A 12,609-nucleotide genomic window follows, 5' to 3' on the forward strand; every position below is an offset into this window, starting at 1 on the left:
CGCGCCCTGACGGGAGAGAGAATCATCAATTGATTTTTACCCTCACTGAATTCTAATAACGGACTGCCTACAATGTTACTGGGGCTCCAACGCGAAAAGCAGGAGTAGGAACGAGGTTGGTTTTAGTCGGTGAGAGTCTGACACTCCCTCTCGCCTCGCCGAAAGTGGGAGAAGAAATTTGATGAGGTATCCCTTTTTAAAAATCGTTTTTTCAGTGTTTATCTCATGTCAGTAAATCTTAGTTTACAGTAACAAATACGTTGGTAGCCATTGAGTTAAAACTATCTATTAATAGTAGAAGTTTTATCCTCTTTTATTGGTAGCTCCATAATTAAAATTAGATCTACCTACATAATTATTTTGTTAGGTTCTACCTATATCAAGTTACGTACGGCAGGTAGGTACAATGTTTCCAAGAATGAAAGTTGCAAGCTTGTGTTTACATTGCATAGGGAGTTCCGAGTTATTTTGGAGTTATAGCAAAAAAGGGAATCCCCTTCCGTAAATTACAGTACGTTTCTTTTCACGTAAGTATAAAAAGTAAAAACACCTCAACAAAATTCCAAAGAATTTCATTGATAACAAAATGTTACAATGTAATAATACTTTAAAACTATTCTATCACAAAAGTTAAAAACAGAAAAAACTTTTTACGATTATTATTCACATTTATTTTTATTCTTTAACGTGACTGTTTAAATTAGTCATTCGTAAATTGGAAAAACAATGTCATTGTGACAATGTTTCCTGTGTGTGATTTGTGTGAATCAGTCAAATTGAGTTGACGTTTGTCTCGACTATAGATTATTTTACAAAAGTTTTTGATAAAGTAAAATTAAATAACAAGAGTTTACAAAGTGCCAACTCCAACTTGTTGCCAAGTTCATTTTATTCTGCAACAAGAACGTAATATTTGCTTACAAAGAAAAGTATATTACTGTACTGAGTGATCTTAGTTTCAAGGTGTTAAATTAATCATCAATTTATTAAGTTCCTAGCAGTGCGTTGTGAAAAAGTATAAAAAATGACACTATCAGAATATGCTCAATTAAAACAATACATAATCTTCTCAGTGGGAACAAATGAAAGACACAGTGAAATAATAAGTTCAATGAAAGAATTTTTTAGGGATTCTATTAATTCTGTGAGGAAGTTTGAACAAATTAACAACATAAATCAGCTATTGAAAATTTTAGAAATACGAGACGTATTGTCTGAAGATAATGTAGAATGTCTGAAGAATATTGCAATGAAACTTCCAAACTCTAACGATGTGCTAAAGAAAATAGCAGACTATGAAAAAGAACATGTTCCCAGGGAATATGTAAACTATTATGGTGAGTGTCCCTTATGGACACTTATTCACTTATATAATGACTAACACTATTTTCCTTATTTACACAGTACATCTCACAAATATTTCTAATAAGTATTTATTATTTACAGTTGCGAAACCACAAGATCTCAAGAAAAAAGAATCTGAAGACAGCTATATTAGTACCAGTCCATTATCAAATATGAGTGAAAGAAAGAAACAGAGAATTTTTGATACAATTACTCAAGAAATTGGTAGTTTCTGGCGTGATCTTGCCAGGAATTTGCAAATACGAGAATGGGTGATTGACGAAATTGATTTTCAAAACCAAACTCTTCATGTGAAGGCTACAAAACTACTGAAAGAATATGATTCTAAAGCTGATCCACAAAGATGGTTTTTCATTCTATGTGAGGCATTAGAAAAAAGCCGTAGAAAGGATCTAGTGAGATCTATTCAGAATATCATGGCAATGAATATTTGACAAACAATTTAATTGTTTCTGTCTCTCTTTATGGCATAAATGTAAGTTAAATAATAATAAAATAGAAAAGTCAATGTTAAGGGTCTTGGATATTTGAATTATTAGTCATATAAGATCCCCATGAATGACCTACTACAACATCTTTACATTGCTTGTACACTTAACTTGTTTCATTCCCATATAACTATGTATACAGTTTATGCCATTTAGCTACTAGCACAGTTGAGAACTATATAAAGTGACAAATACATAATTATCAAATAATAAGTTATCATCATTTTGTGAAATAAAAGATTATATTTTGAAAATAAGTTTATTCAGTGTAACAAAGCACTTTATGAACTCCTAACAAAAACATTGTATAGGTAGGTACATAATAATGAAATAGCATATTGAATATAAAAATATTTGTACTTAAAAATAAGGTTTAGAAATTTGATTTCAACCATAATTTTAAATATTTAGTAAAATTGTATAAAAATAGTACTTTAACATCCATAGCAACATATATACTTAGTTGATTAATACATGGAATGTAATTTGGAAGACATTTATTGGGTTTTATTTCAGCAAATATATTGCAATATAAACACTTACATAACTAGTTTCTCTTAACAAACTTAACAATATTCGAGGAAAATAGGAATGCTATAAAAATACTCTTAATAAAGAAGATGTATGACAAAATCAATTGTATCAACACTGCAGCAGCAGCTGCATAATATTTATTTAATCACACTATAAATAAGCAAGATGAGGTTTGTATAAGTTCTATTGGTGTGATGCCCATGAATAGGCGTTTTGGAAGAGTCGCGCCCAGGGCGAGGCTTGGCTCGTCGAGTCAGCGGCCCCGGCCGGCGCCGCGGCCGACACGCTGCACTGCCAGCGCAGCACGCAGCGCTCGGGGTGCGGCATCATGGCCACGTGGCGCCCGTCGCGGGACCTCACTCCAGCAATACCCACTGTCAACCAAAAATATTTAAGTAAAAAAATTCAAAATTCCTTGAAAAAAAAAATGGTATCTTAATATTGCTGTACGTAGATGCGGTAACACGCTTTGGGCAGCAAAATAAATAAACAATAATAACCTGGGCTGCCATTAGGATTCATGGGGTATACTTCAGTAGGCTCGCCGTCGTCATCTACGTATTGCATGGCGATTTGTCCGTTGTCCTGTAGCTTGTCTAGCAGTCGTGGTTCGGAAACGGTGAACCGACCCTCGCCGTGAGCCACCCACACTCCTAGCACACTGCCGCCCATTCCACGGAACCAGACGTCAGACTTATCTTCAGTAATCTTGACTGCACTCCAGCGACATTCGAATCTGGAATAAAAGAACAATGCTTAACAATTTGAAACCTATTGAGGAATAGCAAATTAATAAATAGGTCGTAAAAGTTGACAGCCTTAACCCTGAACCAGAGTATTGGAACATCTGTTAGTAAGGGACTATTTAAAGTTATTTCTGCATAAAAATACAAATATGATAGGTAATACAGCTAAATTAATGTACCATACCTTTCTGAAGTGTTGTGGTCAAGGAAGACTTGTGTTTTGCTAGCACTCTTTTCTGTGGACTCTGGGTCTACCCAACCAAGTAGTCCCATTAGCTGGCATCCATTGCACACTCCCAATGAGAATGTGTCGTTTCTGTTCTTGAAGTGAGAGAACTGAGAGCTCAGGGATTCTGAGAACAGAATACCTGCTGCCCATCCCTTTGCAGATCCCAGTGTGTCTGTAAAACAAGCAGAAACAATTTTCCCAATCTACACTTCTTCAACAAAGTTCTAAATCATTGTGAGGAAGAAAAATCACCAGTAAGTACTCTTTTTAAAACATTATCAGGTCTCAAGATTATTAGGTCTACTTTTGATATTTACAAAATATTGTATACAATAAAATTAATGTGCAATGAGTAGGTAAATGTTACCTGCATAACTGAAACCACCAGGGAACACCAAGCCTTGGAATGCGTCCAAAGTGATCTTCTTGTTCTGAAGGTCGCTCATTGTGACGTCGAAAACATCGAAGTTCGCCATCATTAGGGAAGCTATCATCTCCCTGTCACCGTTTGTTCCTAAAATACATTACAAGAAAATTAAATATTTGTTGTTTCATCATCTTCGTCATTATAATCAGCCACAAGACGTGCATTGCTGCCCATAAGACTACACCAATAACTTCTAAGAATTCCAATAAATAAGACCATTTTACTTCTTTTTCTTTTTTTATATGTCATGTTTCCAACAAAATATTTGTTTCGATGTTAAAATACCTACTGAAGAATTTGTTCAAGAATCCCGATTAAAATATGTTTTCTACGTTCGTTTTGGTTTTTAACACCTTAGACGCCATGTCGAACAACGTTGACGACACTAGTGGAGGAATAGCCTTTAACAATTTTTTGTTGGCAATGAAGGTGTTAAGTACTGTACCTTCCTCACGCAGCACAGCTACTTTAACAGATTTCGTCTTCACAACAGCTGCAGAAGGATCGAATGTAACGTTGTATGTCACACCCTTCCTCTTCTCAAGGCCTGTAAAACAAAACACATTTTTCTTAATATTATTTTCTGTATCGCGGTAAAGACACTAGCTCACAAACACAACAAAAAACAACATTCGTGGAACACGCTGATTTGAATTGAAGTTACCTTCAATCCTTGCTGCAATCCAACCAAGCCCAATAAGGGTGTCGTGCGCCATCATGAATTCAAAATTAAAATTAAACCCGCAAATAATTTAAATAGTTCTACTGTGAAATTATTACCTTGCCATTCCTGACGGACGCACTCAGTGTTCGCTTGCAAACATTCCAGTTGATAACTAGTTTCTTCCCACATCCTGTACACATCTATCAACTTTGTTGCGAGGACCGTTTTACCGTTCACCTTGATAGAGACCTGGAAACAAGGAACATCTTATAATACTTATTTTGATATATCAAAAAACGAAGCATTATATTATCCAATACGAGGACAATAAGTATATAATTAAACATTACAAACGGCCGTCAAGTTTGTTTACTCAGTAATGGCTCATTTGTTTGAATAAACATTGCCCAAAGCCTACTATGCACTACTTAAAGTTTTTTATAAATTACCTCAGAATTCATTCCGTATTTTCCAGTAGTACCGACTTGTTTAGCGAACACATAACTCTTCTTATATTCGTTAAGTACATAGGCTACGTTTGCACTTCTAACTTCCAAAATGATTCCTAGCTCTTCATTGAAGAGTGCTTCAATTTCCGATACATTGGCCGGCACTTGGATATCCAAGTTCATGCCGCGAATGCCACCAATGCCCATTTCTATAGCTGTGGTAATAAAACCTCCTTCGCTGACATCGTGACCAGACAACAGCTTGCCCTCTGCAAAAAGAAAATTTAAATCATTCTATATCTGAAATTGGAAAGTGGCATTATAGTTCAAGCCATTCATTTAGTTCACGCCTTATTTTTTTAACATATAAAGATTGTTTTGTAGTAACCTTACCTTTCAATAAGCGCTGTGTTACTTTGAACATAGATTTGAGCACAGTAGGCTCATCAAGGTCCGGTGGGTTGTCACCAAGTTGCTTGTAACATTGCGCCAGCGCTGATCCACCGAGTCTACAAATATATTTTTATATTTTATTAGTAAAATCAACAAAACGATTTACATATTAAGATACAAATTAGATTGGCTTTATGTGCTTGGTGTTAACAAACCTGTATTTTCCAGGGTTGACTGGCACATAGATAAGTGCTGAACCTTCTTCCAACAGAGCAGGCTCGATCTTCACAGTGATATCTGGGCACGGCGCATACGTTGACACTACCAGGGTACCGGGCGATTTCACTGTAAAATACACGTAGTGGTTCATTTCATATTACGCCGAACACAACATAAGTGGCTAAGTAGGTATGTGAGGTCACAAATTTACAAATAAAGCCATTGAGGTTTGGTACGATTACCGCTTATGGCAATAAATTTTGTTTGAGAATCGTAGCGAAAATGAGTGTATAAAATAGTTACCTACACCGTTGCTACTCCTTCATGAATAGTAGACGTATTGTGGGACACATGAGTAGAATGTTGTCTATTGGAAAAATTACAAAGTGTTACTCACCTTTCTCTCCAGCAACTTGTGCGCACATAGAGAGGGAATCCTTTCCTCCGTCGACCGCGACCCCGACACTGGCCATGGCGTCGCAGACGGCGCGACACGCCCGCACGAGGGCGCCACCCTCCGCGCCCGTCTTACCCGCCCACATCCAGTTACCCGAACACTTCACATCTTCCAACTCACTTATACCCGCAAACACCTATAACGTTATTCATATTACTTTTGTTGCCCCTATACAGGGTGTAAGCGGAACGCTCCCAAACGTCGCAAACAGGTGATGGTAAAAAACGTGTATTATTTAAAAAAATAAAGAATTCAATGTTTATTTTAAGTAATAATAGTTGTAATCTAATGCTGAATGTTAATATAGCATGAATAATACAAACACAAAAACGATTAAAATTATAAAAACATAAACAATTTGTGGCGTTTTTCGGGAGCGTTCCGCTTACACCCTGTATGTTATTCCAGACAACAACCTATCTGTATAGAAAATTACATTCAAATGTATTCGGTAGTTTTAGCGTGAAAGCGCAATAAACATAATTATGTATAATACATCCCCACAAACTTTCACATTTATAATATTAGTGGAATAGGATAAATCCCTTTAAAAATAATACTATGTATTCTATTTGTAGTTTTTTCTTCCTTTACAAGTAACTGTACTTGAGTTATATTATGTAGAGTAACACCTTAACATGCTATAATCTACAGCAATAAAAGTTAAACTTACCAAGTTAGTAAGAGCTTCACCAAGCGACATGCGAGCTCCAGCGGCAGGATCCAAGAGTCCCTTGATATTCTGAGTACCAATGGAAGTGGCCGACCCAACGAGGTCGTAGTAAGACAAGGCGATAATCGCACAGTCGGCCAAGGGAGTATGTAATGGACCAACGCATTGCTGTTGAGCTATCAGTCCGGTGACGCAACGATCGACCTGGCAATGAAACATCAATTTATAATCAATAGGAAAGGTCACCGACCTTATGATTATTTTAGTTAGGGATATTTTCGCTAAATAAAACTTTCTGTGAAGATTTCTCTCTTGGCATTCTTATTATGTAGATACAAAAGACTAATTATATGTGTCATTTTGTTTGGCTATTTATTGAATGCAGATTCACAAAGATACAACCCATTAAAAGAAGAGTTCAGACAAGATTGTGATTTTTTATGGAAATAGTGGAGAAACAATATTATGATTGGAAAGATATTTCAATAACTCACCTTATTGGTCAAGTATCTCTTACTAGCAACATTAACTAGTCTCAGCACCCGGTTCAGGGCATCATGGACAGTTACATTTTCTGGCAAAGTCAGGGGCAGCTTTGTTCTCTTCTCAGTCACCAGATCGAAGGTCTTTCTTGGCATGTTACCTGGTTAGATAAACATTAGACATCATTTATTAATTACTACCTTGTTGATGAAGTGTGTAGTTGAAAGAACGATTGCCAAGCAAACGCTAACAAAGAAAAAAGAAGTGACGTCATAACAAATTCCATATCCATACAACAGAGTATTTAAAGTAATTTAAAAAAATAAACATTTATCGGTGACCGTTCGTGCGTAAAAATTGTTAATTATGTATTTACTCCTTTGACGTAAATATGCTTAATTTGACGCTCTTATCGGTATTGATACCGGTCAGTAAACGCGATCTATATGTTGTATGTTGCTATACTATAATAGAGAGATTTAAATATAATAATGATGTATGACGCAAAAGTGAAACACACGCAAACATTAAATGACTTAACGCGTCTTATTTAGCAGAACAATCTATGAAAAAACAAATAGAGCTTATGATGACATACCTACATACTTCAAGTGGATGATAAACATGTTCTTAGATCCAATTTATTATTATAAAATTATACTTAAATAGATTCTATTATAACATACCTAACACAGCTTCTAAGTGCAGATCATATGGCATCTTTGACTTGATGTCAGGCTTCAGCCTTTCATTTCTGTCCAAGTATTTATCTGTGTATGAATCCTCTACAAGGCTCATATAACCGTCTCCCGTGACTTCTCCCACAAAGGATACCGGACATCTTTCACGGCGACAGATATCTAGAAAAGAAACATTATGAGATTTAATGATTATTTAAGTCAAAAAGCAAAATTTGTTACTAAGCAACCCATATTTACCTTCAAGAATCTCTCTGTTTTCTTTAGAACAAAGCAAAGCGTCATTTTCTTGGTACTCAGCGCCCCATAGCTCAAGTGTAGTTATAGTAGGATCTCCCAACTGGAACTCTTTAGTGTAAACCACTGCACCTTCTGGTTCTACCAATTCTTTGAGCACATTACCATTACCACCGGCTCCTTGGTCATGAATGGCTGTAAAGCACATAAAATTAGTGAGTATTATAAATCTATAAGGTTCGTAATTGTGTAAATTTGTATTTAAATCAGTTTGTAATACTAACACTCAACAGGGTTTATTTCAGCCTCTAAGCATCCACGGACTACTCTATTGAGACGGTTTCCCATTTCGGCATCACCTGCAAAAAAGATTCCAGTCAGAATATATTGGAAAAGCTAGAAATACCATTGTTATTGTATGAATTCTTTTAGGAAAGAGGTTAAGGCTTAATTAAATAGTTTCTCACCTCTCTGCACTGCTCCGAAGTCGAGAGCGTGATCACGTGAGTCTCCACCCTGGACAGCGACAGAGGATGCAGCGCCACCGCCGACGCCGATGCGGTAAACTGGGCCGCCGACCTTTACCAACATCATACCTGCAAGGTAATCATCATAAATAAATGTTGCACTGCATCCTCAGAAGAAAACAACTGTTCTAAGGGACATAATATTATGAATGGGAGAGTTAGAAAAAGTATCAAACCTTTTCCTGGTTTATTCTTCTTGATCATATTGTGTGGCATGTATCCAATACCACCGCTGAACATAATTGGCTTCACAAATTCTTCTCTCACATTGTCTCCATTTTTCAAACCATATGATTGTACAAATCCTGCAATGTAAATAATAATATACTATGTAAGCACATCAAACTTAGAAGGACCTATATTATTCACATGATTTAATTCTTACCTGAAATCAATGGCTCTCCAAACTTGTTACCATAGTCAGATGCACCATTACTAGCATCAATGATTATCTGTAGGGGACTTGCAAAGTTGTTAGGGTACTCCCAACCTTTCTCTTCCCAAGGTAGGTCATAGCCTGCAAAAAAAGAAACAGTAGTAAGTTCTTTATAAAAATTATTAAGCTAAATTAACTATTATCTGTACACTTACCAGGTACATGTAGGTTGCCTACACTGTATCCCGCAGTGCCAGCCACAGTATGACCTCCCCGTCCCACGCCCTGTACATCCCTGATGCGTCCACCAGTGCCAGTAGTGGCTCCACTAAACGGTGCCACAGCTGTTGGCATGTTATGAGTCTCAGCCGTAAATATAATATCCGACTCTGTCACCTCCTTCATCACTTGGGATGGATTTCTCACATTTGTTGGCCTTAGTTTTGAGTGTTTGAAACCTTTGATGGCACTGTAATAATTTTACACAATAAGTAATATTTTAAGATAAACAAGCTTAATAGAAAATAGGAAAATAATAATGAAATCAAAACAAACCTGCTATTGTCTCCAAATTTAATAACATTGTTGTTGTTTGATGTTTTCTGAGTTGAAGCCACCATGTCTATAAGAGACTCATTTATTTCATGACCATCTAATAATAACTTCCCCTGTAAAAAATTTGATTAAATTTGATGAAATGCTATTCTACATTTCATTTAGAATCAATAATGTGATACGGAACTTCAATAAAATTTACCTTGAAAAACCAATGACGAGAATGTTCACTATTACTCTGAGCAAGGTCAAATAACTCAACGCTTGTTGGATCACGCTTCAACTTGTTAACAAACATGTCCATATAGAAGTCCATGTCCCAAGAATCAAATGCCAAACCTATAGCAAAAAAGAACCTTATTTATAAAGCAATTTGTCATACATTTAGTAATTAAAAACATGACAAGCACTTTGTGACACTCACCTAACTTCTGATTGACTTTTTCCATAGCTGATCTTCCTTCTTTCTGGAGTGGTACCACAAACCAAGGTTCTAAATCTTTTGGTAAACCTTCATTGAAGCTAGTTCTTGGGAGATTGTCTTTTGTGTAAATGCATTGTGTCATTCTATCATGCAGGGGAGCTGCCAATGCCTCATGTAATTTCTCAGACACAGATTTAGCCTTTCCAAAAGAAATCAAGTATCTAGTTGAAACCTCCAGGCGAATGACATCACGCAAACCAACACTTTCACATATTTGTACAGAGTTACTTGAATCAGCTGTTGAGAAATTAAACCTGGAAAATTACATTTACTTTACACTAAGAAATTCTATATTTTGAAGCTTTTTCCTCTGTGTAATACAATTTGAAAGACTTACCTTGGTCCAATCTCGATGACAATTTGATTGCCCTGAAGATTTTTGTATACCGTTTCATTTCTCAAAGCCTGAGGCTGTAGTGGTGAGCTGAGCAGCCACTTCAACACTTTAATCTGATTAATGTTGAGATAGTCACAGCCTTCACGCAGTTCCACATGGTAACAGAGTTCTGTGGACAACTGTGTTATGTCCGCATCAACTTGTTGTAACTTCTCAAGGATCTCCTTAGTTTTATGAGCACTAAAGGCTTCTGATGAAAAGAACCTTAATATACACATGTTGAATTCAATTTACAGTACACACAGAACAATATCCAAATTAAGAATGATTGTAGAATGAAGTTCACAGACGTTGCCACTTGTTGGTGGTAAATATCTTACATCAATGTCAGAGTTCAATTGTTATCAATTATTCAATGTTATCTGTAACAAATAAAGACAAACAACTTTAGCTTATGCAATTCCACTATTGAGCGTTCCATTATAATGAACGGAATAGTTTTGGGGGTCAATACCAGTGTTTATTTACCTATTTATTTCAAATAAAATAAAATAAAATAGTGTAAATAAATTAACCTTTTATGTGAAAACAGCACAGGACCTAGTTATGTTTATTTTTTAAATTACCATGTACATAATTATCTTAATACCTATTATTAAAGTGAGGTATTTAATGAAAATCTTATAAGAATAATGCAGTAAATGATTGATCATGTGAACGATTGATGCATTTACATTTTGTGGACCTTATAAGAAATTATTGGTTAAGAACTTTTGAAGAATAAAAATTAATATAATTTGATAACTAATAAATGCAAAAAGAGTTCACAAATTAGATAATTAGATACCTTAATATCACAATTTACATTTCAGTATGCGTATAAAACACCCGGCTTACTGCACGTGCTTCAAAGTGTACTTAAAAACAAGTTATAAAGAACCAATTCAACCAATTACGAATAAGAAGCAAGCATTCACTCATTCGCATTCAGTGAAGCGATTTTATTGACTCGAAGTTTGGCTTGGAAAATGTTCTCAAGAAATAATTTACTGTCTTACCTAGTCATTAAAGTGTTCTTTTAAACATAAATATTCTATTGTCATTTAATTTACATGTTCATTGAATATTCTTTCATGTTCTAAGTAATTACGATACGATTAACTTTCATGTTCTTGTCCTCATTTTGGTCAAATTAACTTTATCATAATAATATTATTTACTACCATTCAACAAGATTATAGTAACATTTTAAGACCTTGCAGTTGCAGTGATTGTATTGTAGTATTGTACAAAAAAACAAAATCCCAAAAGTAAAAAAATAAATGCCTCCAAAACAAAAGTCAAAAACATGTGGGCGAGAGTACATACATACAAGAGTAGTAGGGCTGCCATACGGGCGGAATTTTACGGACATGTTCGAAATTTTAGAGTTTTTTCAGGAATGTGGGAGGAATCTTTAGCTGTCTGAATTTTTTATTACTGTATCATGTAAACGTAGATAGACCAGACTCTAACAGAGAACAATTCGGGAATTTTTCGGACATTAATACGAAATGACCAAAATGTTCGGAATTTTCTCCAGGATTTAAAAGTCCAAAATTTTCTTTGGCATAAGTCAGGAAGGTATGATAATATTTTAATGTTGAATGAAACTCTAGGGGAGAGTAAGAGCTTGATTAATATAAACACGCACGTAGGCAAAATTGTAACAGTTTTCCAATATTTTCGAGCCTCGAAAATCTAAAATATAGCTTCGATAGCTATATTTTATAAGAGCTTCGATTCGAGTAACATTAGGTACATTTTCGAAGAACTTTGAAACTCCTTATACTTACCAAACAATATTCTTCAGAAAATAATGTTTTTCTAAATTACGAACCATTTTCTACTCGAAACATTATGAATATAAAAAATAAAGTTATTGATCTCAAAGCGATCTTCTTTTATAGCGACTCTGTTTAACTATTTCGACTGGAATCGGTATGAATGATATTAATTTCGATCGCAAAAAGGTGAGATATCGCAAGATTGATGAAATTGGTTAAGATTTTTGCTTCATAATAGAAGAGAATACTGGTTGTTTCTTTCATTTATTTGATAGTTACGCACCCGCGTTAACGTGGTGGAAGTTAAACATACTTAAAATTCATTTAAAAAAAACTTCTGTCGCCTAGTTAATTCGTCCATTTAACTTTAGTCAAAATTAATTTGTTTCAATTTCCTAAAGATAAAAAGATTCGCATTCTCTCGATCTTGTGCGCCAATCTC

General features: G+C 35.3%; 2 protein-coding genes across 3 annotated transcripts; one reads left to right on the forward strand and one right to left on the reverse strand.

The window, feature by feature from the left end:
- The first annotated feature begins 741 nt into the window (after positions 1–741).
- Positions 742–2,349, forward strand: LOC118281773 (fas-associated death domain protein). The gene is made up of 2 exons (XM_035602495.2): positions 742–1,337; positions 1,447–2,349. Exons 1-2 carry the CDS (start codon positions 1,025–1,027, stop codon positions 1,797–1,799), a joined length of 666 nt encoding a protein of 221 aa, XP_035458388.1. The 5' UTR covers positions 742–1,024; the 3' UTR covers positions 1,800–2,349.
- On the reverse strand, positions 2,099–11,708 carry LOC118281765 (phosphoribosylformylglycinamidine synthase). Of its 2 annotated transcripts, none has more exons than XM_050701191.1 (24): positions 11,400–11,708; positions 10,342–10,763; positions 9,945–10,258; positions 9,723–9,859; positions 9,521–9,633; positions 9,181–9,434; positions 8,975–9,106; positions 8,766–8,894; positions 8,530–8,658; positions 8,347–8,421; positions 8,066–8,257; positions 7,814–7,987; positions 7,139–7,287; positions 6,645–6,848; positions 5,912–6,107; positions 5,511–5,640; positions 5,296–5,411; positions 4,903–5,171; positions 4,570–4,702; positions 4,235–4,336; positions 3,730–3,876; positions 3,318–3,534; positions 2,888–3,123; positions 2,099–2,761 (listed from the first exon to the last, which is right to left on the reverse strand). In XM_050701191.1, exons 2-24 carry the CDS (start codon positions 10,617–10,619, stop codon positions 2,571–2,573), a joined length of 4,017 nt encoding a protein of 1,338 aa, XP_050557148.1. In that variant the 5' UTR covers positions 10,620–10,763; positions 11,400–11,708; the 3' UTR covers positions 2,099–2,570. The 2 variants fall into 2 exon arrangements, with proteins under 2 accessions (XP_050557148.1, XP_050557147.1); XM_050701190.1 differs by lacking the exon at positions 11,400–11,708 and adding an exon at positions 11,189–11,342.
- Positions 11,709–12,609: the final 901 nt, after the last annotated feature.

The sequence above is a fragment of the Spodoptera frugiperda genome, chromosome 20, assembly GCF_023101765.2.
Source record: "Spodoptera frugiperda isolate SF20-4 chromosome 20, AGI-APGP_CSIRO_Sfru_2.0, whole genome shotgun sequence".
NCBI lineage: Eukaryota > Metazoa > Arthropoda > Insecta > Lepidoptera > Noctuidae > Spodoptera > Spodoptera frugiperda.